Source organism: Strongylocentrotus purpuratus, unplaced genomic scaffold (assembly GCF_000002235.5).
Source record: "Strongylocentrotus purpuratus isolate Spur 01 unplaced genomic scaffold, Spur_5.0 spur5_scaffold_12, whole genome shotgun sequence".
In the NCBI taxonomy this organism is placed as follows: Eukaryota; Metazoa; Echinodermata; class Echinoidea; order Camarodonta; family Strongylocentrotidae; genus Strongylocentrotus; species Strongylocentrotus purpuratus.
In genome coordinates, this window is record NW_022145597.1 from 4,213,231 (window position 1) to 4,240,894 (window position 27,664).

Below are 27,664 nucleotides of genomic sequence, written 5' to 3' on the forward strand. Positions count from 1 at the left end.
CCAAAATTAAACTGATTGAATCTTTGCACAGCATCAAACGTACGACCATTCAGTACAATGGTCTGAAAATCAGACTATTACTTACTGGCTATATAGCTCTCAACTCGATTCGACAACTAATAGTCGTTATTTTCCCTCTTAAAGACATTTTCAAGCCCCCTTTTTTAGGGAAGTTCGAAATCAGTATTATCTTTCAAATACCGTTGGAATTTAATCTTTTCATTTTAGCCTGCAAATGGGACATAGTAATTTTAACACACATGTTCTACTTCTTCGTATTATTATTATAATTATTAAGTATTTAGCATGAACTAAATAAATGTTGCCCTCGGGTCTCTCCTCACAGTATGTTCAGGTGGACCACTACACCGGGGTCTCGGAATCCATGCGTTTTAAGAAATTACATGTCCAACGTTGCCTTTGCAGAAACTTTCTATGATCGATGTAATAAACGTCTATTGCTATGGATTCTTTGTTTGTTTGCGGTCATCACACATATGCAAGTGCTTAAATAGACATTATTTACAGATACATGTAAGGTTAAATAAATCATAAAGCAATTAAATTCGGGAAATCGATGTATTTAAAGTGTCCAACGAATTGGTCGCACCAAAGAGAAAATAGCACGAAGTTTTTGTTTTTTGTTTTCTTCAAAAAAGCTCTCAGAAAAAACAGAATAAGAACAAAATATCAGCAGTCTAAAGTGCCCCGAATAGATAACCAATTTTCTAATAAATCCATGGCCTTCAGCAACACTGGGAATCATCTTTGAAGTCTGTTATGCTAATTAATTCAAAAGTCCTTTTGAAGTCAAACATTTTCGGGACATGGGTTTTGGCACACAGGCTCATTATTCTTACAATTAAGTTAATTGATAATAATGAGTAAAGTGAACCAAGTTTAAATTGGTTTCTTGTTTTATAGTGTAGCTTACAGCATTTCTGAACAATTCTGATTAATAAAATAAATATCCATATTATTCAGTATAATTATACATGTACATTATGTATGTGATGTTTGAAAAAGAATATCTTAATTTGTAACTTCTTCAATATCTTGACGATGATGAACGTTTTTAACCATGTTTAACTGAGAAATCCGATTAAATTTCGAATGTAAGTGGGTCTTGTATGGCCTCCGTTATGAATGTGTTTATCTATGTCTCCGTGTCCTTTCCTTCGGTCCCCTTCACACACATCCGATGAAAGTCTTCAAAAAGCAGGTCATCATCAGCGTAATTTGGGGCAGCTCCTCTGTAAAGAGATAAATTCAATATGATAAAGTTAATGTTCTACCAACGCTCTCACCCCCTTCTGTGATCGAAATACAAAGGCCCGGTGTGTAATGGCCTCTGTGGACTCAGCACTGCCAAGGCCTGTCATTCCGATGACCCCCCCCCCCCCTCCCCTTCGCGACTGTTGAAGGAGTTCGCTTATGAACTTTCTGAACCTTTGACCACTCTCTTTAATCTTTGCCTTGGTCAAGGTTGCTTCCCTGACATGTGGAAACATGCATCTATTCCCAAAACTAATCCTGTACCAACTTTGATCAGCTCTGGCCAATCGCCTTAACGTCCACGTTAGCGCGTATCTTTGAAGGTTTCCTCGCGGACTGGATCATGAGCAGCATCCGCCCGTTCGTTGACCACCGCCAGTTTGGTAATCTTCGTGGATCGTCGGTTACGCACTACTTGGTCAGCCTGCTTGACATCCACAGAGGGCTTGACAAGGGTGGCACTCTCGCTAACGTTTGCGTTTTGGATTTTTCTAAGGCTTTTGATCATGTCAACCACACCATCGTTATGAACCAGTTGATTGACCTAGGTGTTAACCACTCTACCATCCCTACCATCTGCAGCATCCGTTCATAACAGAAAACAGACTGTACGCTACTATGGGAATTCCTCACACTAACCAGCCATTTCCTGTGGGGTACCCCAAGGTACTCGCCTCGGACCGGTCCTGTTTCTGTTCTTATCAATGGTGCAGCAGTTGACAGTGTTAACAGATGGAAATATGTGGACGACTTGACAATCGTGGAGGGTTTGAAGAAAACGCATCCATCTGAGTTGCAGTCGCATCTAGACTCCTTGGTCCAATGGTGCAAAGACAACGACGTTGTTCCGAGTTCTTCTAAGTGCAAAGCTATGCAGATTTAATTTTTTCGCCAACCTTCGCCACTCGTCGTTCTTGACATCAACTCTACCACGCTGGAAGCTGTCTCATTCCTTAAGCTCCTAGGTGTCTTTCCTCAGGATGATCTCAAATGGGATGGGCAGGTCAGCCGTTTGATCTCTAAGGCTTCCAGAAGACTTTATCTCCTGACTAAGCTTCGGAGGAATGGTGTATACCACCAGGATCTTGCTACTATCTACATGCTGTACACCAGGCCAGTGCTAGAATTTGCAGCACCTGTTTGGACATCAGGGATTAAAAACACCCACTCTGACGGCATTGAGCGAGTTCAGAGGAGAGCTCTTAGGATTATTACCTACCCTGACACTAGAACGTATGATGAACTGCAATCCCACCTTGGTGTCTCCTCTCTTAAAAGGAGACGTGCATCCGCTTCTCTCAGATTCGGACATCTCCTGTCTAAGCCTGAGAGCATGCAGGGTCAGTGACTGTACAAAATGCACTTGATTTGTCCTTGCCTATTATGAGGTACTCTTTCATTCGATCCTTGAATAATAATAGAGGCTTTTGTAATTATCAGTATGTTATATATTATGTACATTTATTTCAGCAAAATAATTATGTGCAATATTTGCCGTCATGATGATTAACATCGCAGGCTCTTCCATTAATTCTTCCACCTCTTTCTGTTCTGGAGATGTTTTACCGTACAACTTCCTTTAATTTTCTGCTATTCTTATTGTGACCAACAATACCTAAATACTTCCAATTTCTTCTTGTGCAATGCGTTTATACATAACCTGTATTCATGTCACATTTGTGATTAACACTACCAAGACTCCAATTTCAATATCTTTTAATACTTTTTAGCACTTTTTATGTCACCTGAATGGAATTTGTATTGCTTTTTATTGCAGTTTTTCCTATGTTACAGTTAATTGAGTTCACGTATCTGTATACATTTCATTTGCCTAGGACATTTATTCTTTCAGTAACAAAACAGGAGGCAATGCCTGACATGCTAGCAATATACTGTTTTTGTATTTTGTTTGTTAATGCTTTTGATGTTTTGATATATTTTCACCATTTTCTATTTTTTTTCTTTATATGAATGCTTTTAAAAAAAAATATAATTGTATGTATGATGTAAACTCGCATTTTTAGTCTTTGGACTTTTTAACGGGATTAATTGAAACCTAATTTAAATCTTGAATCTTAAAAAAGTTCTAAATGTTAAAAAAAAAATGTTAACAAGTTATATGTGTTATTAATATTTGTATGGTTAATACTCCATGTCCAATTTACGTTTTAAATTTACCGCCAAATGCTTCGAAATGTGAGTAATTTGTTGTTAGATTGCCGTTAGATATATGCTTCAGTATAGTATAGTATAGAGCACTGATCATGAAAGGAAATAATTAAATATTTCTTTGTTAATATCATAATGCGATTGTGTTGATATGTGCATGAGCCACAAACACGAGAATAGATGGTCAATGAATTTGAAAATAATTAAGCAATTTATCTATCATGTATATTGTGTGGTGAGTTCTTGAAACCGGAATTTATGGACCAATTATAACAATTATAGCTATCTAACATTGATATTCTGATGTGAATATAGACGGTTTCTGTAGATTGAAGAAAGTACTTACGATGTATCAAACTTGATAAGGTTGGGATCAAGGACTTCTCCTTGTTCATTGTCTAAAGAAAATGGAAAAAGAAGCATGGGTAAAATAGAGATAAATAAAAGAAGAACTAGAAAAACAAATGACCTTTGTCATTGTATAGGAGTAGAAGCTATTACATAGACATTGAGCTATACTTGTCATATATAATGCATCGACATAGGCCGGTCGAGGGGAGGGGGTCAGCTCTTCACTTGAGCCTGCCAACATACATTACCCCCCCCCCCCCCCCTCTTCCCCTTCCTGTTCTTGGAATTAGTCCGACGCCTATTTATTATTTCGCTACTCGACGCATTATGTTTTAGGCTAATGATAATATGTATACTTTAAAATCAAATATAAGATTGTGGCATCAAATAACATGCCAGCTAGTTTTGACCGGGGGCATTACTATATTGATTATTTTCTATTATGTATTTGAAACAACGATGTTCGCCAGAAACGTCTAGTTTTATTCCTGTTTGTCTTTTTTCTCTTTAATATCTATTGTATATTTCTTTTATTTATTTCACGATATACACTTGATTCTACCTGATTTGATAATATCACATGTTATGAGAAAAGCTGGAATATAAACTTAGATGAATTTGCATTCTTTAATTAAACATTGTGGCTTGTCCTACCTAACAACACGGAACGTATGCAATTTCACATTCTGACTACTGAAATACATTTTTTAAACAGGTGAATGAAATCATTTCTAACAAGGCACTTAACACAGATTTGTGCATTAAATTTGATCACAATCATTACGAAAATGGGCAATTTACGCATGTACTAGAATAACTAGATGATGAACCATTGCTATAGTTGCTTCCAGACAATTTCTTTCGCAATGTAATCGCCTGCCCAGGGCCCCGACTTAAAAAGAGTTGCGATGGAGCCGAATAAATCGAGAGTCCTCTGATCAATCGCAAGTTTGTAATCCCCTATGTCTTATGTACATAGTTGCGATTGATACCAAACGCAAATAAGTTGCGATTAATTTCAACTCTTTATAAGACAATCTCCTGTACTCATATTAATATGTAACATGTATGGGGTTTGTTTTTCATCCAAAAGGAATGAAGGAAAACAACCTACTTGATTCTGATGTCATGGCTGGTTCTGGTGCCGGCGGTGGAGGATGAGATAGAATGAACGGCATCTCAACGGTTAGGTCCCTGGAAGGAAAGACAATAGGGGTGCCATATATACAACTGCAAGATTCAGTGACATTTACATTGCTCCTGTTAATTCGTGCGATGATGTAAAATGACAACAAATTATGTTTTTTCATATAAAGTACACCAGGGGAGTGTTTCATAAAGACTAAGATAGACTTTTATTTGGACTTAACAATGACAGGCCGTTCATGCCACTGTTTTCTCTCACCATTTACTGACATTGGTCTGTCAATGGACATACAATCATGGTCACATATCTACAGAATTTACATTTTTTGATAATTTATTATTGACGGAAAAAATATTATCTAAAGATCATAAAGTTGAGAGCAAATAGCGGCATGAACGGCCTGCCATAGTTAAGTCCAACTTAAAGTCGATCTTAGTCTTTGTGAAACACCCCCTGATCCAGTTTCGCCGCTAAATATTTTCTCACGAATTGGTCCCCCTCCCCTGCCGCAGGCTGGATCCGCCCCTGCCCTGATCACATCATATTCAGACGGTGATAGATATAAAAATAAGGAATACTAAATTGTTGTGTTCAATTTCAAGGCTTTTTAATACAGGTACCGACCGAGGCGCGGAGTCTTTGAGTAGACTTGCATGTTTCCCGATCGATAAAACCTCTTAGATTATATCAGCACCTTGAAAGTTGAATGCTGAATTACTCCAAACAGTCACGTTTAACAACTTTATATGCGTGCTGACTATGTGCGGGTAGTATGGATTTCTAGAATTAATTTTGTATAGAACCGTTGGTTATCAGTGTAAAGCAACGAACACTACTTTCTTTATTTTCTACAAAAATATAATGTGTAGAATACTCACGACGCAAAGATATCTCCTACAAGCCTGACCTCAACCTTGTATTTGACTGTGATGCCAAGATCCTCCTTCTTCATCACGTCATTTCGGAAACTACAAGAAATAAGATATACAACTTAGATTGTATTCTGCATCTTACATGAAAATCCCTTAAACCTATACTTATTATATGAATAAAAGAATAAACATAGATGCATTTCAAAATTATCAAAATTTATAAACCATGTAGTTACATATTCTCAGATGAAATTGACTCAGAATTCTCAGATCAAAAAAGAACATTTAGTACAACCACATTTATGTTCAAATCAGTGATTGCATTTTACCTGCACGTCGTAAGAGAGCAGTGATTGAAATGCCATTAACATTATTTGGGAAAGTATTACAATTCTTTCTGACTCTACTGGTCTCTTACCTATTCGCTTTCTCTACCCATCTTTCTGCCCTTCTCTCTCTCTCTCTCTCTCTCTCTCTCCCCCTCTATCCCTCTCTCTCTCCCCTCTCTCCCCCTCTCCCTCTCCCCTCTCTCTTTCTCTCTCTCTCTCCCTTTCTCTCTCCCCTCTCTTTCTTTCTCTCTCTCTCTCTCTCTCTATCTCTATCTCTCTCTGTAAAATTGTATTCTTCTCTACACCCACTTTTTGTGAACCAACTTACAATGTAGATGAGGCGAGGTTTGTGTCCTCATGTTTCAGTTTCCCATCCAAGGCCAGACCTCGCTTGTCTCGATTGTTTTCTAGCAGCGGTGTGACCTTGAACACTTTGGTTAGAACCTGACTTGGTTTGATTGGCATTCCCTCAAGTTCCGTTCTGTTAATCAAAACAAATCAAAATATAATGAGTAATATGAACTAAGTTTTTTTGGTCTAGTGAATACCTCGCCGGAATGTGAATCACATGGTTCGCGATTCGAGTCCAACCATGACACTGGCAAGACAATAATCTACATTTGCCACTCTTCATCCAGGTGTAGTAAATGAGTTGGTAGGCAGAAAAAGAAATCCTTAAATACTTGAACGCCTCTGCTGGGTTCCTCGGCTACTACAATTTCAGGGCCCTCAGGGATAACGGTATTAATACTGATGAGACTATTTTTGGTAAATAAGTCATATATTATCATACATTATTAACTATTCCAAGCATTAAGTATTTGCTTTCTTACATATACAGACTCGGTAACCTTATTCAGAAGAAAATGCATTTATCAATATTGATATATTAATACCCATAGGAAAGAAATGAGCCTGCCGCATACTCCTGCGGCAGACTTGCCGCAGATCTGCAGCAGACCTGCAGCAGACCTGCCGCAGACAGTCATCTTTTTCACATGTAAATTAGTTTTGCCGCAGACTTGCCGCAGACTTGCCGCATACTCTTTCAGTATGATGAAGATTCTGCGGCAGGTCTGCCGCAGACTTGCTGCAGACTTGCCGCATACTCTTTCAGTATGATGAAGAGTCTGCGGCAGGTCTGCCGCAGACTTGCTGCAGACCTGCCGCATACTCTTTCAGTATGATGAAGAGTCTGCGGCAGGTCTGCCGCAGACTTGCTGCAGACCTGCCGCATACTCTTTCAGTATGATGAAGAGTCTGCGGCAGGTCTGCCGCAGACTTGCCGCATACTCTTTCAGTATGATGAAGAGTCTGCGGCAAGTCTGCGGCAGACCTGCCGCAGACTTGCTGCAGACCTGCCGCAGACTCTTCGTCATGAATATTCATATCTCATATAGACCTGCTGCAGACCTGCCGCATACTCTTTCATATCCAGTACGTGGCAATAAAGTATGCATGTAGAAGAACCAGTAATAAACTGATTGATACTTCATAATCAATATTGGCAATATCGATATTACCAATTAGGTAATACCAATATATATCGATATTACCAATTAGGTATATTCTATTCTCAATTGTATTAACTTCATCACATTGATCATTTGAAGTGTATTCAAGAGTAACATTTAAATTTTTAAAGTGATACAGGCTCATACACATATATATATACTAAATATGTATATTGTTTCTTGGTTAGTAATCATAGTTTCTTGGTTAGTAATCAATATATCTATTGCTTAAACGTGAATGTAATTGTAACATGATCAGACAAAATAATCTATTGGTTAATAATGGCAAAAGGAAAATAGAAATCACAAAAATGATGTGCATTGTCTTAATTTGCTTAACAAAGCATGATAAATGTATTTTTCTGTCACACGTGTAAAGTAATAATGAATATGCATGAGATGATTGGTTTCAATTGGCCCTATTAGACTTTAATGGGATTTCCTGTGGCAGACCTGCCGCAGACTGTTCCTGTGGCGTACTGGTATGCGGCAAGTCTGGAGCAAAGTTTCGCCCTGCCGCAGACTGTTCCTGTGGCATACTAGTATGCGGCAAGTCTGGAGCAAAGTTTCATCCTGCCGCAGATCTGCCGCAGACTGTTCCTGTGGCATACTAGTATGCGGCAAGTCTGGAGCAAAGTTTCATCCTGCCGCAGATCTGCCGCAGACTGTTCCTGTGGCATACTAGTATGCGGCAAGTCTGCTGCAAAATTTCATCCTGCCGCAGATCTGCCGCAGACTGTTCCTGTGGCATACTGGTATGCGGCAAGTCTGCAGCAAAATTTCTTTCTGCCGCATACTTCGGCATACTTCGGCATACTCTTTGGCAGATCTGCGGCAGGTCTGCGGCAGGTCTGCGGCAGGTCTGCGGCATACTTTTCACTTTCCTATGGGTAGACAGTCTAATCATCGAGAAAACTAGAGACCATCAAACTATGTTATAGATACAACAATAAGAATAATTGATGAGATGGTAGCCCATGATTATGTACATGTCGATGTGTCATACCTAGCAGCACATGGGAAAAACATAAAGAGAGAGAGAGAGAGAGAGAGAGAGAAATGAGAGAACGAGGTAGGGGATAAAGTGAGGAAGAAAATAACTTTGAAAGATATTTTCCTCTTGCAGGAGTTGGGGAAACCCCTCCCTTGCAGACCACCCCGTCATTATCAACGCTCCCTCATATCTAGTCAACCTCTCAAATCAACTCCCATCTCTACTAAACCGAGTCTACGCTACAACGCGTTTGTAAAATTATAAGACCAACTTACGAGGCTTCGTATTTATCCACCTCACATTTGAAAGATCCGGTCTCAAAGAGCTGAATGTCTGCGAGTTGGAAGGCGGTGACGATCACCTTCTTGACGCTCTTTGATGACTGATTCGAGACATGGACATTGACGGATATGGTTTCACCATGGTGGTATACCTATCATGAGAAGAAAAAAAAGAGACGAATCCAAGATAAATACTAACTGTGTCCATACTAAAAAAAAATGTAAGCATTACTTGATTTGTTAATCAAAAGGGGTTATTTTGGTTGTAAATATCCCTTATGTTAAGATGGTGTCTCGAATATAAAGTGTATATTTGTTTTATACCCCCCGTCTTTGGAAAATTAGGTTGGCTGCGCTTTGTGTAGCAAGAGATGCGTTTTCAAAGAAGAATAATTACGTAATCAAGTTACGTCACGAAATGGTGACGTTTTCAGCCAGCAGATGTGTAAAACACAACTGATCGCCCAAAATAAGACAAACCGATAAAAATAGAAATAAAAGAACTTCAAGAAGAGATGCTCCGAAAATAAGAAGGTGATAATATTGTTTTCTCCCTATTCTGACGTCAAAGATATACAAACAGTAAAGTAAAGGAGTTGATGAATGCATGGTCATGAGGCTGTTGACTATCCATCCTTTTCAATAAGGGATATATATATATATATATATATATATATATATATATATATATATATATATGTATGAATATTTTATATTTATATAATCGCCATATCAATGAAATATCATTGTTTCATGTAACCAAAAAGAAACTCGAGTTCAAAAGTTTAGTACGATCCCCTACCGTCAAGATACTGTTCTTACATCACCTACCTCTTTATCTAAGGTTGCCTCCAGACGTAGCGGTGCCTTACTGAAGAGGAATTCTTTGGAGTCTTCTCCGCTTGGTTGTATCCCCTGTCGTCTAGGCGCGTAGGCCACCTTGCGGATAGCTAGCTCCACTGATCGCCTCTTACTCGGGACCTCGTTAATATCATCTAGATTCATATTTAACAAAAGAATCATTTAAAAGAATTCTGCTGGATCAACCTCCCCCAAAAATAAGAGTCACAGTTTAAAATGAGTCCCTCTATAAATATTCTAGCGGAGTATCTTTATGAAGCTTTGTTACTATCAGTCAGTAACATCTGAATTATCACCATCATCATCATCATCATCACCATCATCATCATCATCACAATCATCATCATCATCATCATCATCACCATCACCATCACCATCATCATCATCATCATCACCATCATCATCACCATCATCATCATCATCATCATCATCATCTCCATCATCATCATCATCATCATCACCATCATCATCATCATCATCATCACCATCACCATCATCATCATCATCATCATGACCATCACCATCACCATCATCATCATCATCACCATCATCATCATCATCACCATCACCATCATCATCATCATCATCAACATCACCGTCATCATCATCATCATCATCATCACCATCATCATCATCACCATCATCATCATCATCATCACCATCATCACCATCATCACCATCATCATCACCATCATCATCATCATCATCACCATCACCATCACCATCATCATCATCATCATCACCATCATCATCACCATCATCATCATCATCATCATTATTATCTCCATCATCATCATCATCATCATCACCATCATCATCATCATCTCCATCATCATCATCATCATCATCACCATCATCATCATCATCATCACCATCACCATCATCATCATCATCATCATGATGACCATCACCATCACCATCATCATCATCATCATCATCACCATCATCATCATCATCATCACCATCATCATCATCATCATCATCTCCATCACCATCATCATCATCAACATCACCGTCATCATCATCATCATCATCACCATCATCATCATCACCATCATCATCATCATCATCACCATCATCACCATCATCACCATCATCATCACCATCATCATCATCATCATCATCATCATCATTTTCAAGTGTCAGGTCTGTTACAGACATCGGCGGGCATGACCCTCCATTTCTGTTTATTATCTGCTATGCTTAAAAAAGCTGGTATTGCTAATTGTATTCTTGGTTCCCAATTTGTTCACATTAAAAAATATATCTGACAAGCAACAACAAAAGTCATTAAATTTCTAAAGTTCCTGTTACTCAACAAAACGAAAAATGAAATTTGTATTGCACCGCCCTTCCCCTCCCCGTTTTATATATAAGATATGAGGGCTCCACAGTTGGGTGCTTTGAGGCACACTCGCAGGGACATTTACCAGCTCCTTTCCCGACAGCTAACTCAATCACCCCCATCGACATAACTCATAGTACGCCATCTACGACAAGCTAACTATACAATCCTGCAACTATCATAAGATATGAGGGCTCCACAGTTGGGTGCTTTGAGGCACACTCGCAGGGACATTTACCAGCTCCTTTCCCGACAGCTAACTCAATCACCCCCATCGACATAACTCATAGTACGCCATCTACGACAAGCTAACTATACAATCCTGCAACTATCATAAGATATGAGGGCTCCACAGTTGGGTGCTTTGAGGCACACTCGCAGGGACATTTACCAGCTCCTTTCCCGACAGCTAACTCAATCACCCCCATCGACATAACTCATAGTACGCCATCTACGACAAACTAACTATACAATCCTGCAACTAAATGATTATGACGGTCTAGTTTTACACCCGTTATATTGTAGAGTATTATAGCATGGACCTATGGCATTCATTATCTTTTGAAAAGAGTCCTGTTGAAAGAGCCTAGAAGATGGCGAAAAAATAATGTCATATGGATGTAGACAAGGAGATAGATGGGGACTGAAACTTGGTTAGGCATTTCTATGCGACCGGCCCGCTCAATCTCTAAGATTTACTTGTATGTCTATAATTATATACCGGCCCTTGGAGGACCACACATTCTGAGCTGCCCATAGGAGAAATCCCCCCCCCCCCAAATGACAATGGAATGATATTTCTTGGCAATTATATCTGTATAGTTTGAGGTTAGGCCTGTTTTTAACCTGTGAATTTCATTAATGTTGAGAACGAGAATCCATTTTCTATTTATATATACAGTCAGTTTTCATGAAAGGTATGCTTTTTTTTAAACGATATAAAGAATTAATTTTATGAAATATTTCAACTACTCGTGGCTTTACACCTCTGTCGAAAGTGTTGAATATTAACTTTAATAAGCCAGAACGCCGGTATATTTTCAATCAAAATATGAAAGTGGAGTCGAGAGTAGGTAAAGTGATCTATAAATATTGACATCCAGGCCAGTTTTTATTGACAGCAATAAAATCCCGCGCTAAGAGGAAGTAGGCGAAAGTTTACAGCCCACGCTCATTTCTATGCAGCCATACAGGTCTTATATTGTGAAAGTAGACATATAACGCTACAGCGAGTGCATTTATTTTTGCTTCTTTTGTTTGATCTTAATGGAAGTGTAAGATGAGGTGTCGTGTTTGAATTGATAAGTCACCAGACTATACAGTTTATGACACACAGGGTCTGGTGTTCCTATGGCAATGCCTGCTACGGCACTAATGTCCCTTTGCAAGACATTTATCTATATAATATAGGGGCTTCCGGTTAGAAGAAATTCTCTGAATGCTTAAGGACCGTATTGTGGTAGCCAGGCTAAAGCCCTGGTAATAACATAAATACGGAGCCCTCAGGGAGAACATAATTAATACTGATGAGGTTATACTGGGTAATTGAGACTATATTATCATCAATATCATGAACTCAAATCGATTTTGCTTGTCACACTTACCGCCAATGTAAGTATGAAGTGCATATTCTACTCCGCACGGCTTTTTCTCGTCGTTTTGAGCTGGTTGAAGGCAAACTGAGAAAGGCGAATTCTTGGTGAGCTAGAAAAGTAAAAAAGACAATAATTGCAAGATAATGATATCTTAGTATTATAACAATTTATTTATTTTATTCATTCATAGCAACCAAGGGTTGGATTGATAATAATACATACATTTTCAACATAATTATGAACATTATTAAATTCAGTACAATGAAATTGATAAATTATGAATAGAAATACATGTAGATCATTAATACAAAAAACATTACAAATCATTCAGGTAAATTATTCGCTCTCACGCTACTTCAAGTGTCCTTGACAGTCCTCATTGATATCGGGTTGTTCTCCTTCACAAGTCATGCACAGTACATTCACAGAAAATGTAAAAATACGATTAAAACAACAAAATTCTGTGAGCTAAAAATAAGAGCTGGCTGCCTGTAAGGCGCTAACACATTCTCGATATTTCATTTCACTATCTTGATATTTCATTTCACATTTTATAATCAGGTTCAACTAATTTGATATGCACGATCTACTTTGCCATAAAGAAAGAAGAAAAAAGCAAATAAACAAATAGGCATCATGATTTGTCGCAACTTTTCAATACTGAATAATGCCAATCGGAGCCTGCCTGCATGCAAGCACGCAACACCAATGTATTGTAAAATTGTCGTTTTTATGTAGGTTACTTTTGTACGATTTTATTTTGTTGTCTTAACAGAATACCGTAAAGTGTACTGTGCGAAGCAATTAACCTTAGGGAAACCATAGTAAACAATTAAGCTTTGTACCAACTCCTCTGCATGATCATCATACATCAAGTTGTTTCTTGACTCAACTGAAATGATTTACTTGAGTTTGGCATAACGTCAATTATGCGATGTCGAATGTTTTTGTGACTGTGATAATAATGATAATACTAATAATAATAATAATAATAATAATAATAATAATAATAATAATCATAATAATAATAATAATAATAATAATAATAATAATAATAATAATAATAATAATAATAATAATAATAATAATAATAATAATAATAATAATAATAATAATAATAATAATAATAATAATAATAATAATAATAATAATAATAATAATAATAATATAATAATAATAATAATAATAATAATAATAATAATAATAATAATAATAATAATAATAATAATAATAATAATAATCAGCTTTTATATAGCGGTTAATACATCTTGGACGTCTCTAAGCGCTTTACAGATATACTACAGATATAGAAACTCATAACAACTAGAAACAAACAAAGGAAAGACTTCGACCCCTATACTCCGGCCGACCCTCTCAGATTAATTATCCTCCGCTCCGAGACAAAACATGACAATGAGTTATGTTGCAAAGCGATGGATAATATGATGGCCTCTTCTATCATATATACTTCTCATATAAATAGTATTTCATGTCTACTTCTGATATAAAGAATATTTCATGTCTACTTCTGATAATTATAAAGAGTATTTCAATATCTACTTATGATATAAATAGTATCTCATGTCTACTTATGATATAAATATAATTTCTATACCTTCTTCTGATATAAGTAGTATTGCAATATCTACTTCTGATATAAATAGTATTTCATGTCTACTTCTGATATAAAGAGTATTTCAATATCTACTTATGATATAAATATAATTTCTATGCCTTCTTCTCATATATATATAGTATTTCAATATCTACTTCTGATATAACAATTATTGTTTCAATATCTCCTTTTGTCTAACCATGATATATCTGGCATTTCAGTATTTGTTTCAATCTTATTTTATTGCTTCATATTTCACATGTTTGCATTTTAAAATGTTTACACAAAATAAATGGTATTAAACAAACAAAAGAAGAATTCTATGTCAAATCTAAGCAGAGAAAATATGTAACTCATATCTTCCTGTTACATGGAGTGTTAACTGAAAGAATTGTACTTCACGAGTTAAAACAAAATAGGGAGGGCCAATAGTGAAAGCAGCGTCCTCAAAGAACGTAATGTCTACTGCTACTGCTACCACTTTTCCTCCTCCTCCTCCTCCTCCTCCTCCTCCTCCTCCTCCTCCTCCTTCTCCTCCTCCTCTCCCTCCTCCTCCTCCCTCCCCCTTCTACTCCTTCCCCCTCCTCCTCCATGTCCTCCTACTGCTACTAATGCCTCAGCTGTTGCTACAACTTAAATTTCCATTCATTACATAAATTGTACTTCTGCTTTTAAATACGCTATGATAGTTTACCTCGAAGGAGAATGGGTACGCCTTGTTGCCCAGTTTCTTGCTTAGACTGGTCTGAAGACGGGTCAAAGGTCGCTCGTTTTCTGGTAGAGGTGGATAGACCTGTCTCTGGGCTAGGAACAGTTCTTTGCGGAATGAGAGACCTAGAACATCAAGCTCCTCTCGACCATAGCGAAAGATGGCGACTAGTCGTGCGAACACCTTGCGATCCTTGAGGTAGTCTGGATCCAGTAAGACCACTCCATCTAGGGGCAAACAGAACGTACAGTTTAAAGGCATCATTTAACAATGTTAAATCTGAGATTCATAGCCCTACGTGTTATCAATGTCTGTGATATGGTGTAATATCGATGCCCCCCCAAAAAAAATCGCGCTTCAAAATGATCATGAAGTTCCTAAAAAAAAGTAAAAATCTTTGAGTGACCGGTTTTACGTTCTCATTTTTCCCAATAGACTATAGTGTTATGAAAACTCGTTAGGAAAATTTTATTTCGTTTTCCTATCATAAATAGCTTGATAATCAGACAGGCGATCGGCTTGTAAAAGTCATGGGGTTCCTGACAGACCTACAGGTTTATAATTATCATTGCAGCATGAGCTAAATCCAGGATTTTGTTCAATAACATGAGACAAAGTTACCCAATCCCTTTAGTAGCACAGATATTCATCCATATTAAAGCGACAAACTATGTTGATTCTCTATGAAGTATACCGTTCAACACCTTAAATACCAGGCCACAGTGGTAACATATACGACCATCTCAGCTATGAGAACAGTACAACGTATAACTGGCAGTATTCTACATAAAATACCCAGTCTGTATGAGAAAAAGTTTAACGAATCATATACGAGTAATAAATTTAAATTAGGATATCAATGCGTAATAAAACGAGTTAAAAATTTCAAAGAAACGTAAATTATAGAAATATCTTTCTTTAACCTTCCTGTATGATATTTCATTTTTTTCGCGTTTAAAATATCCCAATGTATATTTTCAATGTCTTTTTCCTGAAAGTTATACCATAGCTGGTGTGTATTTACCGATCGGGTCAATATGTGTTGAATGATCCACATAATCACGCTTTCCTAGATACGTTGTGATCTGCGAAAAGAAACAAAAGGAAAGCAATGAATAAAAAGACAATGCTAAATAAAACTGAGTATTCAACAAATGCAAATAACTGATATCAGACAGAAGAAATTAAGAGAAACTATACAACTCTTTAACAAAAAGGAAGGAATAATTATGAAATTGTATAGCAAACAAAATTATGAAACATAATAAAGCAGATGTTTTCTTTCTCGGTATCTTTAAGCGTTAATTATACCCGCTGTTGATGTGCTTTATAAACACGCTAATTTATTGATTCGTTAACAATAACACACGGACACGGAATGCCGTCACAGCTATACTTCTAATTAACCGCTATTACGTAATATGTTTTCCTAAAGGTGACTCGTTCAACATCTAGTCTTTTTCTTATGAGATGTATTCTTCATTGTCCCATAATCATTTGAATAGAGTCCAAGTGCTATGTTGCTATTACCAATCTATGGGAAATCTCTGAAGCATGATTATCTGACTAACTTTTTAATAAATCTGCTCAACATTTGAAACAAGTAGAATAGCTCGCTAAATATTAAAAAAAAATTGTTTCGAACGTGTCAGCGTTTTTTTTTGAGTTTTTGCATTCTATGTTGCTGTATTTTGCTTTGTTGTTCTTATTTTTTTTAATATTATTGTTTTGTTTTGGTTTTGTTGTTGCTTTTTATAAATTATGTTGTGTTTGTTTGTTTGATTTGGGTATTTTCGAATAATTGTATTTCAATAGTCAGAATGCGGATTGCATACATTACGTGTTGTTATGTATGACAATCCGTATGTGCTTCCTGCATTAAATTTGATTTCATTACGAAAATGGTTAATTAAGGAGGCACGAGTTCCGGAACTACTTTCTTGGGTATGAACGTTTGTGTAAATTATTAGCGAGTGACTGACTATTTTATTAGAATAAAGTGCAAACATTGATGTACTGTACAGGGTGTATGTACTATGTATTTATGAATACTCGAAAACATTAATGAGCTAAGTCAGTAATATTGTCACTAAATTATTGCACCCATCAAATAATGAACGGAGTACATTGGCGTATTCATATACTCTTTAAAGGGAGATTCCTCCTCAATGTGGCGGCCATGCAGGGCGTAATTCATTTGTGCATGGTGAAACCATATAGTTATTGTGCTTGTCTTGAATGTTCAAGATTACAAATAAATGTCATTTGCCGAACAGTTTTGGTTGAAAATGTGAATTGGCTGAGTAATGAGCATAGAAATATAAGAAAATCAAGGTAAGTAGGCCCGACACCATTTGTGTAGTCCCATAAACATATTTCTGTGAACAGTGCTTGTTACTTTACCAAGACCAATTCATTATGATTTTGATGACTCCAGAACCTTGCAGTACACACCAATACTTAGATGCTTAGATGCTACATGATCAAGTTTTTCTGATCCATTCCACAAGTTTTTTTTCACAATGCAATCGCATGACCAGAAATCAACTTTTATCTTTATAATCTATTGCATCGTAAAGAGTACCGCTCGGTGATACTCTATTCACAAATTTTCTGATACGGATGACTGAGCATCAGGGTTTTTTAAAAATTTTGTCGAAATCTCCATGTAAATAACGTTTGGGCTGATGCACCGAGTGTGGGTTAGGCCATATTCATGTGTTAAATTCTGTTTCATGCTTCAGTGCTTCATTGTGCTTCTTTGTTTAAAGTGATCCAATGTATCTCATCTGTCACATGATCTTGTTTGAATCCACAGGATGACCTGCTATATCTTCTTGTATCGTGATATCTATGACATTGCTTCTCAATTGCTCATTGAACCATTTCACATGACTCAGGTTCATTAGGTGCATTAGACATTTTGTCTCAAACAGCACATGCAAACTCGGAAGCTCAATTAACTCCAAAGATTCAGTACATGCGAGAAAGAAGTTCATGGGGATAGCTACCAAAGATAGACTATCTGGAAAAATGACGGCATCCCAAGTAAACGATGTCCACTTGGATGACTCAATGACAATGTTTATGCCTAAAAACAAGGGGTGCAAAAGAAACTTTTTTGGATCCCCGAATCTTCAGCCCAAGAAAGGGACATAAAGCCTTATATGTATTTTTTAAATTCTATTTATTTGTATTTATTTCTAATCTGTTGACAGGGTAGCCCATTCACCAATAAGTATTGGTCTCCCATGGAACCCTGAATAAACATGAACATATTTACATCAAAGATGTTGCGCGCCTCTCCCATCCCTTCGGTTTCGCAAATAGGCTATTTTTGTAATGTAATCAATAATGCAAAAATCTTTTTTAAATGCCTCTGTACAAATTATTTCATTCAACTTTTACGAATAATTTTTATTTCATTTATTTTTATTTTTATTTTATTTTAATAGGCAGAATGAGAATTCTATACACAACGTGTCGTTAGGTAATTTGTGTAACTTGGTAATTTGGTAACGATTAATGTATGCAATTCGTATTCTGATTATCGAGGTACGATCATTTGTAACAGGTGATTGAAATAATATGTATTGTATTGTATTTTTTGTATTGTATTTATTAAAATTCATATATTCTGTTTATGAACATATAAATCAATTTACAATGCAAGGTAACACGGCACTTATCGAAGATTTCAGCAGTTAATTTAATAATGGCAATACGAAAATGGTATATAGACGCGCATGAGAGTAAATGACTGGAAGAAGAGTTGAATTGAAGTACAGAAAGAAGAATGGAATGACATCAAAATGATAATAAAATGAAGAAGAATTAAATCTAGGGATACATTGGTATTACGTACTTTGATGCTCACCAAAGCACGCTCAATGTCGACTTTTATTCGTCAATTATTATCAAATCATAAACAGTCATTGGAATTTTATTTTTTATTGCGACACTCCCACTCTCCCTCTCCATCTATATATTGACGTGAAATGAACCACGAATGTGACGACTGTGTATCGGATTCTTGCCAATTGATTAGTAATTTATAAATTTGTCAAATTTGACCGTAGAACAACTCCAGATTGTCGTAACCATGGTGACCGCCTCGCTAGGAGACTCCTGGGGCTGACATCTTGTTTATTTACTCCCTTCCCGTGTCACACAGCTAATGGACGTTGTCATATTGCTCTTTTTGCGAAAAGGGGAGAGTTGTGGCACACGTTCAAATAGCTTCACATCAATAATTGTGCCTGTCTAATCATTACCATAGCTACTCGACATATATGGATTAGTAAACCTGACATCGTCGTGTACTTTAGTGGTTTCCATCGCAGTGCGTTGCCATGACAATATAACAAGATGGGAACAAAAGAGAACATGCTCTAACAGCATGTTTCATTGAGTTGAAGAGACAGTCTGAAGAAATGCAAAATCTATTATTAACCAAGTATTCCATATTGCTGTAAAGCTAAGGCATGTGATAAGTTGTTTCATCATATTCATTTCGTCCGGGCATTGGTGGATTTTTGTCAATTACTATTATTTCTGTCAAGTATGTTTATTTCCAACAAAACAACCACATTACATATTTTCCCTCTTCATGCATCTTAACCGGTCATCAATTTGAATATTTAACTTATTTTGCCAGTTCTCCAGTTTAGATTAATTCAATTAGGATATCACTTTCTCGTATTGGACAATTCTCAAATGCATTTAGTGAAATATATGCATTTAGATACATGCTTCATCTATGTGAGTTCAATGATAATTTTCATATTTGTATTATTGTACATTTTCTCAATCCACCCACTGTATGCGATGACAACCAAATTAAACCTTCAAGTCAATTCAATTCAATTCAGTCTGCATGTCACCATCGAGAAGCAAACAAATTAATTGGTTATGGAGGGTAGAATAGAAACCATTCATGCAGGGAAGGCCGTAGTGCTACAGCAGACGTTTTCATACATTGTATAGAATCTGTCAATCCTCGACAAAAAAGTACAATTCGAAATTCTTATAATTATGTTTACCGTGTATAAAAACGTATGCTTTTTTTGTAATAATGAAATGAAGCTCTTCGTGAGTAATCAAGTCAATGAATTCCGAACTATTCGTAAGAAAAAGCACGTGTAAGACGTTCTAATAGAGAGGGTGTGTGACCCTCCCCCCCCCCCCTGCCTCCCGGATACGCCACTTATCAAAACGCCCCCTTTTGATGCAAGCGTGATGTAATGCACGTTTCCACACCACAAGTCATGATGCATATCTCTATAGATCAGCATCGCAATGCCGCAAGCTACATGTCACTGTATATCTGATTATGCAATCAGTGAGTCTTATCTTGACCATCTATCTAGAAAACGAATCGTGTTGATCTGAATTGTAATACAAAATTATTCAAAATAACATACACAATATACAAATAACCATATCGGTACATTGAGGTCAAGCAAATAACTTGAATTTAAATGATGCTAATTTCATAACTCGGTTGTTATTGTATTATACAAATAACTAAAAATGAATGGAATATATATTAGATGTTAGAATAACAAAATATGAGTTGTATGCAGCCCTGTATATCAACAGGAATCAACTTATATTTGGATGTCACCCGACTTTTAATATATAAAGTGACTCGGTAACATCGTTGAAGGTTGCTGATAAAATTGCTTATTTTTTGTCTAAAATGTTACTTATATAATTCCATCTACTGTACTAACTCTCTGACATTCAAAAAATCCTGAAAAAAAATCTCAAACCACGAAGATATCTATGGTTTTCTTTGAAGGCGTCACTGTGCAACATGGTGATTAATAGTAAACTCTCCTAACCATTTTTGAATTTTCCCAACCTTTTTTCCATGAAAAAAGACATAAAACAGGCTATTAAAAATCTGTCAACACTTAAATGTCTGGAGTGGTATGAAGAGCCAATTTATTGCTTTGTGACGATTTACGTGTACCTAAAATGTAATTAAATTATAATAATATAGTTGGGAGAATTAAGGAATCGATCAGATCAGTTTTTCCCAGTGTGTATCATTACTAATGGTCCGTTTTCACTAAAATTTTCAGGTTATCTTTAATTGTACATCTAGCATTGAAGTCACTACCTTAGCACCACTATCTCTCATCTAAACAATGTTACCAAGTCCCTTTAAGAAAGTAAATATACAAATGGACAAACAAACAACCGAGTAGACTGACAAACACGAAGCAACCTCCAGAATTGAACAATAACACGTTTACATGGTTGGTTCATACTTACTTTTCCATTGGAGCTGGATTTCTTGAATACTCTGTTGAAAACAAGAAGTAAGATGGAAAAAATGATTATTTTTCTCCTCCCCATTTTATTTTTTTTTTGGTATTTTTATCATCAAATGCAGTGAAGTACATTCCTCACAGAATATGGCAAATTAACAACTTAGTAAGAGGACGTTTAATAAGAAACATCATGTTTTCGTTCACCTTGCAATACCAATAATTATATAATCATTTTGTTTAACCCAATACGATCGTCGCAACCTATTTAATATTGCTTTTCATCATCATTTGGACTAATTTTGTTCAACCTGTCAACACGGAAGTTGAAAATGAATAGAACCTTTGATGTGACAAATGATTGTAATATGCCAACTCGCAGACCAAATTTAACTTATGCAAAATAGTGATCAAACTCTATTATAAACCGATATCAATCACAGGAATTCCCATAATATACGAGGACATTTATATGCTTACATCATTCTATATAAGTCCCAAAGTTTGGAACAAAAAACAATACATGAACAAAATAAATGTATTAATAAACTATTTTGTTGTGTCCATATCTGACAAATTTTCTAATAATACACTGAGATGATAGATAATGCAATCTAAATTAAGCTACCAAATTTAGCGATGACGTCATAAGATAGAGCGACAGATTTACAGATGATTAACCATGACGTTCAACTGCGACTTAAAAAAGACTTGTATTTATATTACCCAACGGATATTCAGCAAATTTGCAATATAAGATGAATACAGTGAGAGAAAAAAAACTTGTCTATTAAAAGTGCCATGATTCTGATACAGGCAACCGATGTGTCTTTATGAAAATATAGGAGTTGTAGGTATCAAAATATGTTTATCAAATGTAGAGAGTTGTAGGAGCATGCGATTTTTTTTCTCTTTCATTTCCTTCCAATCCTCCAGTAAAAATACGCATTATTAGCAAACTACAGAGACTTGTAAAATAACACATGTTCAATAATGACCATGAGATTTCGCTGCAAGGGATGCAGACTCGAAAACATTTCTTGGCAAAGCATTTTAGAAAAAAAACGATGACATTATTTAGATAAATAAAGTGGATTTTGGTTTTATAAATATTATATATACCGACATTTATATATCTGAGCCTTTTATGAATACTGGTTTAATTGCCACCACCAACAACGATCACCGAACATATGAGGATTATTGAATAAACGTATCAGAAATGATTATTGATTATAATAATAATAATAAAGACATTTATAACGCGCAACATATCCACCCAGAGGGTGCTCAAGGCGCTTACGATGAGCTACATAATATACTTAGATACAATTATGCTTACATTATATTATACATGGTAAAAAAGATGATATTATTTAAAGTTGGCCATTAGATAAGTTTTCAGACAGGCCTTGAAATGATCTACTGATTTACAGTCCTTAAGTATATGGATGAACAATTTGGGGTTGATGAAACTGCTCTATTGCATACTTCATTTTTGGACCCAAGTACCACTGGTTTTGCACCCTGATTGTGGCTATACCGAAGGGGAATGCTTGATGCGGGTATAGTAGACGAGACATGGGAAGATTACAATGTCTCCAGAATAAGTGTGCTCGGCTAATTTGTCAAGAACCGAAATGGTCCCATGCTACCCCCTTAGTAAATAAACTACACTGGCTGCCAGTTACTGAGGTAATATAATACAATACTGGATACTCGTTCAGACTTTCAGATCTTTGTCAACCGAATTTCTTTCCCAAATCCCGAAAACAGGCTGGCTTCACATCCGTTAATCCATTGCTCTACGCCTATGGAACAAACTCCTTGCATTTCTGAGAAATAGTACTTCCCCCTGATATTACTTTTTGTTTTGTTTTACACGTCTGCAAACATACCTCTACAATTCTTAATGCGTCCTTACACTGAGGGAACAGCGTCTTGTATGTACTGGAAAAGGCGCTATAATAATCCTATCGTTATTTTTAATACTATTATGATTATGATTATTAATATTATCACCATCATCATCAAATTCATTACTATATAATTTGTTTGATGAGTCAGCGATGTCTCGAAGCGCATCGAGAAAAAAAATACCTAGGTGATCGGATTCAGGCTTTGCCGCAAACGATGTATGCACATTCTCCATTCCCTGGGGAGCATTCTAGGCAGGCGCCATTTTACAGACGCTCACAATGCCGAGCAATCTACAATGATATTTGCATTCTACCGCGCATCCATTTAACACGTAGGTAGAGGGTGGATAAAGTGGAATAATATTTTGCCAAAGAAAAATAGTGACGGGCAGCGATTCGACCCCTCAACCCTTAGATTAAGAGTTTAGTGAATGGACCACTACACCACGACATCTTTATTTTCTTTCACTACCAGAACTGAACATAACTTTATACGAGGGGCGTTGTTTATGAGTAACAACATATTGGAGAGAGAGCGAGAGAGTGTGAGAAAGAGAGAGAGAGAGAGAGAGAGAGGACCAGCGATCCGACAATGAGTTTCATGCATTTCGCTTTACACCGTAATTGAAAACACAAAAAGCGCAAGTTAAGCATGATATTCCATTTGCCATGGATGAATATTGTGCAGCCTATCAGAATAGAGATCTGAATAAAAAATTCATCACGCCAAAAGCTAGCTACATTTAATTGTACCCAAAAATGCAAGAAGATGTTATTGAGATATTGCGCTGAATTGTTCACGTCACGCGGCGGCACGCATGATATATTTATACCTGAAGGTTAAAACACGGAGAGAAAAAAAAGAGCGCAATAAAATTATAACCATGTAGGGAATACATAGTTGCATAGTTTCGAAACCTCTAGAAGAGCAAATGAAAACTGACAATAGTTGTGAGATGGGCCTACAGGTATCTCTCTTTCCTGCACAATTTGAGTTAATTGAGTTAATCCATGTTACTTCATTCAGATCTACGTCCAGTTTTATCAAGGAGTTCCTTAGTATTTATTACTCTTCACCCAACTATTCTGCTTAAACGACGAAGATTTCTACAATCGAGATTAATAATCTCACTCTTTCATAATTCATTTCTGCATCTACTACTACTTTTATGCTACTACTACTTCTACTAATTCTAAGACAGAAATAACCGTCTGGTATGGTGAATCCCTAAATAAGGAATGACAACAAGAATAATACGCCTACAGTAGGACTACACACAAATTCTGAAAATGATATATGCAGACTGAATGTTGAAGAGTTGTTGCCGTTGTGGCTTTGTTGCATTATTGAAAAGGGCCACGTATCAAAGTCACATCGTGCGAAAGACATACTCCACACCAAGCTTTCAAAGTCCTCTCTTCCTTTTTAAAGCTTTTAATGTATTATTATTATCATTGTCTTTAATTTTTTTTTTCTTTCTGCTTTCACCTTTTCAGTCTTGATGAAATGCGTATCATTATATCAATACATCAGTCATGGAAGAGGGGCAAACTTAGGGTCCATGAAACGTCGGAGGGGGTCTGGACTCTAGAGGGGTGATGTTATCCTTTTGTCAGTCTTATTATACCCCTCTACCTTCACTTATATTGTCTCTATCCCTTTATCTCTTATATTTCAATATTTGGCATTTGAATAGGGAAGGAAACACTTGGCATGGCACCATTGAGAGTTGTTTGGCTCCCCGGAGTGATTTCACTCGAGCCTAATATCTATACTCTTTTGCTGGGATTTTAGCGATATTTCTCTGATTTTTGTTAGATTCTCCGGAAATCAGCTTAATGAACAAGTAAATTGTCTATATTTCTCCAATCATATCAGATTTCTTTTAGCTGAATTTTCTGCACAGAGGTGTGTTTGAAAAAAGATACCTCGGTGCGAAATACCCAAGGCTGCAATCGCAGTAATAAAAGTAAAATATCACAATTTTCGCATCAAACATGTTACAGTAAATACTGAATTTTCTTAGTAACTCCCCTCCAAATTTGTATAGTCTGGAAACAAGACATAATTTTTAAATATTTGTGTCCATCGAATGCAAAGGGAAATCTTCTCCTAACCTAAACAGCTGCCTATGCCTTTACCCTACATGCTATAAGCTTAAATAATATCATAACATTACGTTCAAAACTAAGGGAAGATATATACCACTGCAGACAGAAGAGCGCAATCGGGGCACTTCGGGATACTTCCCATGGAAGAGATTCAAGAGGGTCGCCCCCTCCCCATCCGAAAATTATAGGAAAAAAAATCGAAGAAAACATTTTGTTTATGGTCAATATTGAGTTAACGTTATAAGAGACACTATTTAGATTCTGAAGTGGTCTAAATTGTATAATATTTTGATATTACAAAATGTAAAGTCTTCTTACTTGCAGCCTTTTCACACACAGCTAAAATTCTATAAACATGATTAGTATAAACGTGTTTGAAACGTGTTTAAACTAATCACGAGCCTTTCACACACAGAAATTTCGTTGCGATCGTTAATCGTTTCGTGATTAACTACTGCTCGTAAAATGCGCAGTAGTGCCATTGCGCATTGAAGGTCAGGTCATATCAAACAGAGCGGTCGCTCCATCCAGTTTAAACACGTTTAAACACGAAAAACCTTTCACACACAAAATGTCAAGCTCTTTAGGTACGAACTTCGTATCGGCAGCCTGCTTTTAGGGGCGTATGCATCGCGACTTCGTATCTATCCCAACATCGTATAAACGATGTTCACACTGGGAAAATATTTCTATAAACATGTTTAAAACTGTTGAGTGATTCTAATCATCTCTGGAAACGATGATTTTTAGCTGTGTGTGAAAAGGCTGTATACGTTCTGCAGGTCCTAAACCATTATTATAATATGATCAATGAGAGGACGTTCCCTTGAGGGTCGAAAGTCGCTCCCAAACTGGTGACGTAATGCTACCACATAAACAAATAAAGGTGCCTGGACTTTGGTGTGCGTATCAAAAGTGCTATTGTATGAAAAGTACTGAAAAGTATAAACCTTATAATTTTCTGGCTCGCTCGCTATGCCATGTTAGAAATAATATATATACTTTACCAGTGGCGTTACTATGATGGGATTAACAAAAATACAAACTGTATAATATAGTCTTCTTATTTAAGGGAAGAGAGAGAGAGGTGTAGCACCCCTCCCAATACAATATGTTGATACTGGAGTTCGTTCTTGCTCTCGGTATGTCAAAGGTCACAATCTTAGGTCACAATACTCTGTCGGAGGACATAGTATGAACATATATGATCGAATCTCTTTGGCTCTACTCCTTCAACAATATTGGCTTATTACGTCACTGTTACTGAATGTCAAGTATTTGAGAAAAAAACTGATAAATGCGATGCCCGAAATCCAAGATGTTCTCAATAGATCTCAACGGATTTCATTTTGTTGATTGGTCAGCACACACGAATGGACGTAAGAGAAGATTTAAAGTTTTGCGACAGAGATACTAATACAAAATTGACACAAGAATGAGTTAAAAACTAAAGCAAATATTAGAGTCCGTCATAATTATGAACCCATGGTTATGGACATTAGACCACAAAACAATGAGCCAACACGATAAACCTGCAAAAAGCACACTGGTCAAACACGGGTCAAACCATATATTATCACGTAGCGCTTGTTTGTATGTTATGATATATACATAGTATTTTTTTTCAGGGATGTAATAGCATTATAGAGGGTGAGGAAGATAGTAAGAGAAGGAAGAGAGGAAGATAATTGAGGGAGAGAGAGAGGGGGATAGAGAGATAGAGAGAGAGAGAGAGAGAGAGGGAGGGGCTGAACGAGTGGTCGATAGATATATAGATATATAGATATATAGAAAGGGATGATTAACAAGTATTGCAATAAATAACCTAAACAGAACTGGATGGCTCCATTATATACAATCTATCCAAATAATAGTAAACTGTCAGACTTGCAGGTGCCATTATCAGACACGACGAGTTGCAGCTTCATTATTCAATTACACAGCCAGGGATATAAAGAGAGTGTGATGGACAGAGAGAGAGAGGGGAGAGAGAGAGAGAGAGAAAGAGGGGGGAGGGAGGGAGAGAGAGAGAGAGAGAGAGAGAGAGAGAGGGGGGGAGAGAGAGAGAGAGAGAGAGAGATTTATTATTTATTTATTTATTTATATATTTATTTATTAAAACATCTTTTAACAGGATAAAATTGATCAGCTCGCAGGCTGTTTTACATAGTGGTCCTGCATAAGGATGGAAAATAGAAATAGAGAAAGAGAGAGAGGAAGGAGAGATAGAGAGAGAGAGAGAGGAGAGAGGGAGAGAGAGGAGGAATGGAGAGAGAGAGAGAGAGAGAGAGATGGGAT

The 27,664-nt window shown here is 36.6% G+C and overlaps 1 protein-coding gene across 1 annotated transcript in view; it reads right to left on the reverse strand.

The window, feature by feature from the left end:
* Positions 1 to 1,047: 1,047 nt before the first annotated feature.
* The window catches only part of LOC588101 (beta-arrestin-1), a 45,287-nt gene continuing 18,670 nt past the window's right edge, over positions 1,048 to 27,664 (reverse strand). The window contains exons 3-13 of the mRNA XM_030981634.1: positions 21,340 to 21,370; positions 16,082 to 16,142; positions 15,043 to 15,284; positions 12,743 to 12,842; positions 9,764 to 9,927; positions 8,927 to 9,084; positions 6,472 to 6,624; positions 5,821 to 5,910; positions 4,910 to 4,989; positions 3,791 to 3,842; positions 1,048 to 1,253 (exon numbers count right to left, since the gene is read on the reverse strand). Coding sequence (XP_030837494.1) covers positions 1,157 to 1,253; positions 3,791 to 3,842; positions 4,910 to 4,989; positions 5,821 to 5,910; positions 6,472 to 6,624; positions 8,927 to 9,084; positions 9,764 to 9,927; positions 12,743 to 12,842; positions 15,043 to 15,284; positions 16,082 to 16,142; positions 21,340 to 21,370 — 1,228 coding nt within the window. The 3' untranslated portion in view covers positions 1,048 to 1,156. The remainder of the gene's footprint in view (positions 1,254 to 3,790; positions 3,843 to 4,909; positions 4,990 to 5,820; positions 5,911 to 6,471; positions 6,625 to 8,926; positions 9,085 to 9,763; positions 9,928 to 12,742; positions 12,843 to 15,042; positions 15,285 to 16,081; positions 16,143 to 21,339; positions 21,371 to 27,664) is intronic.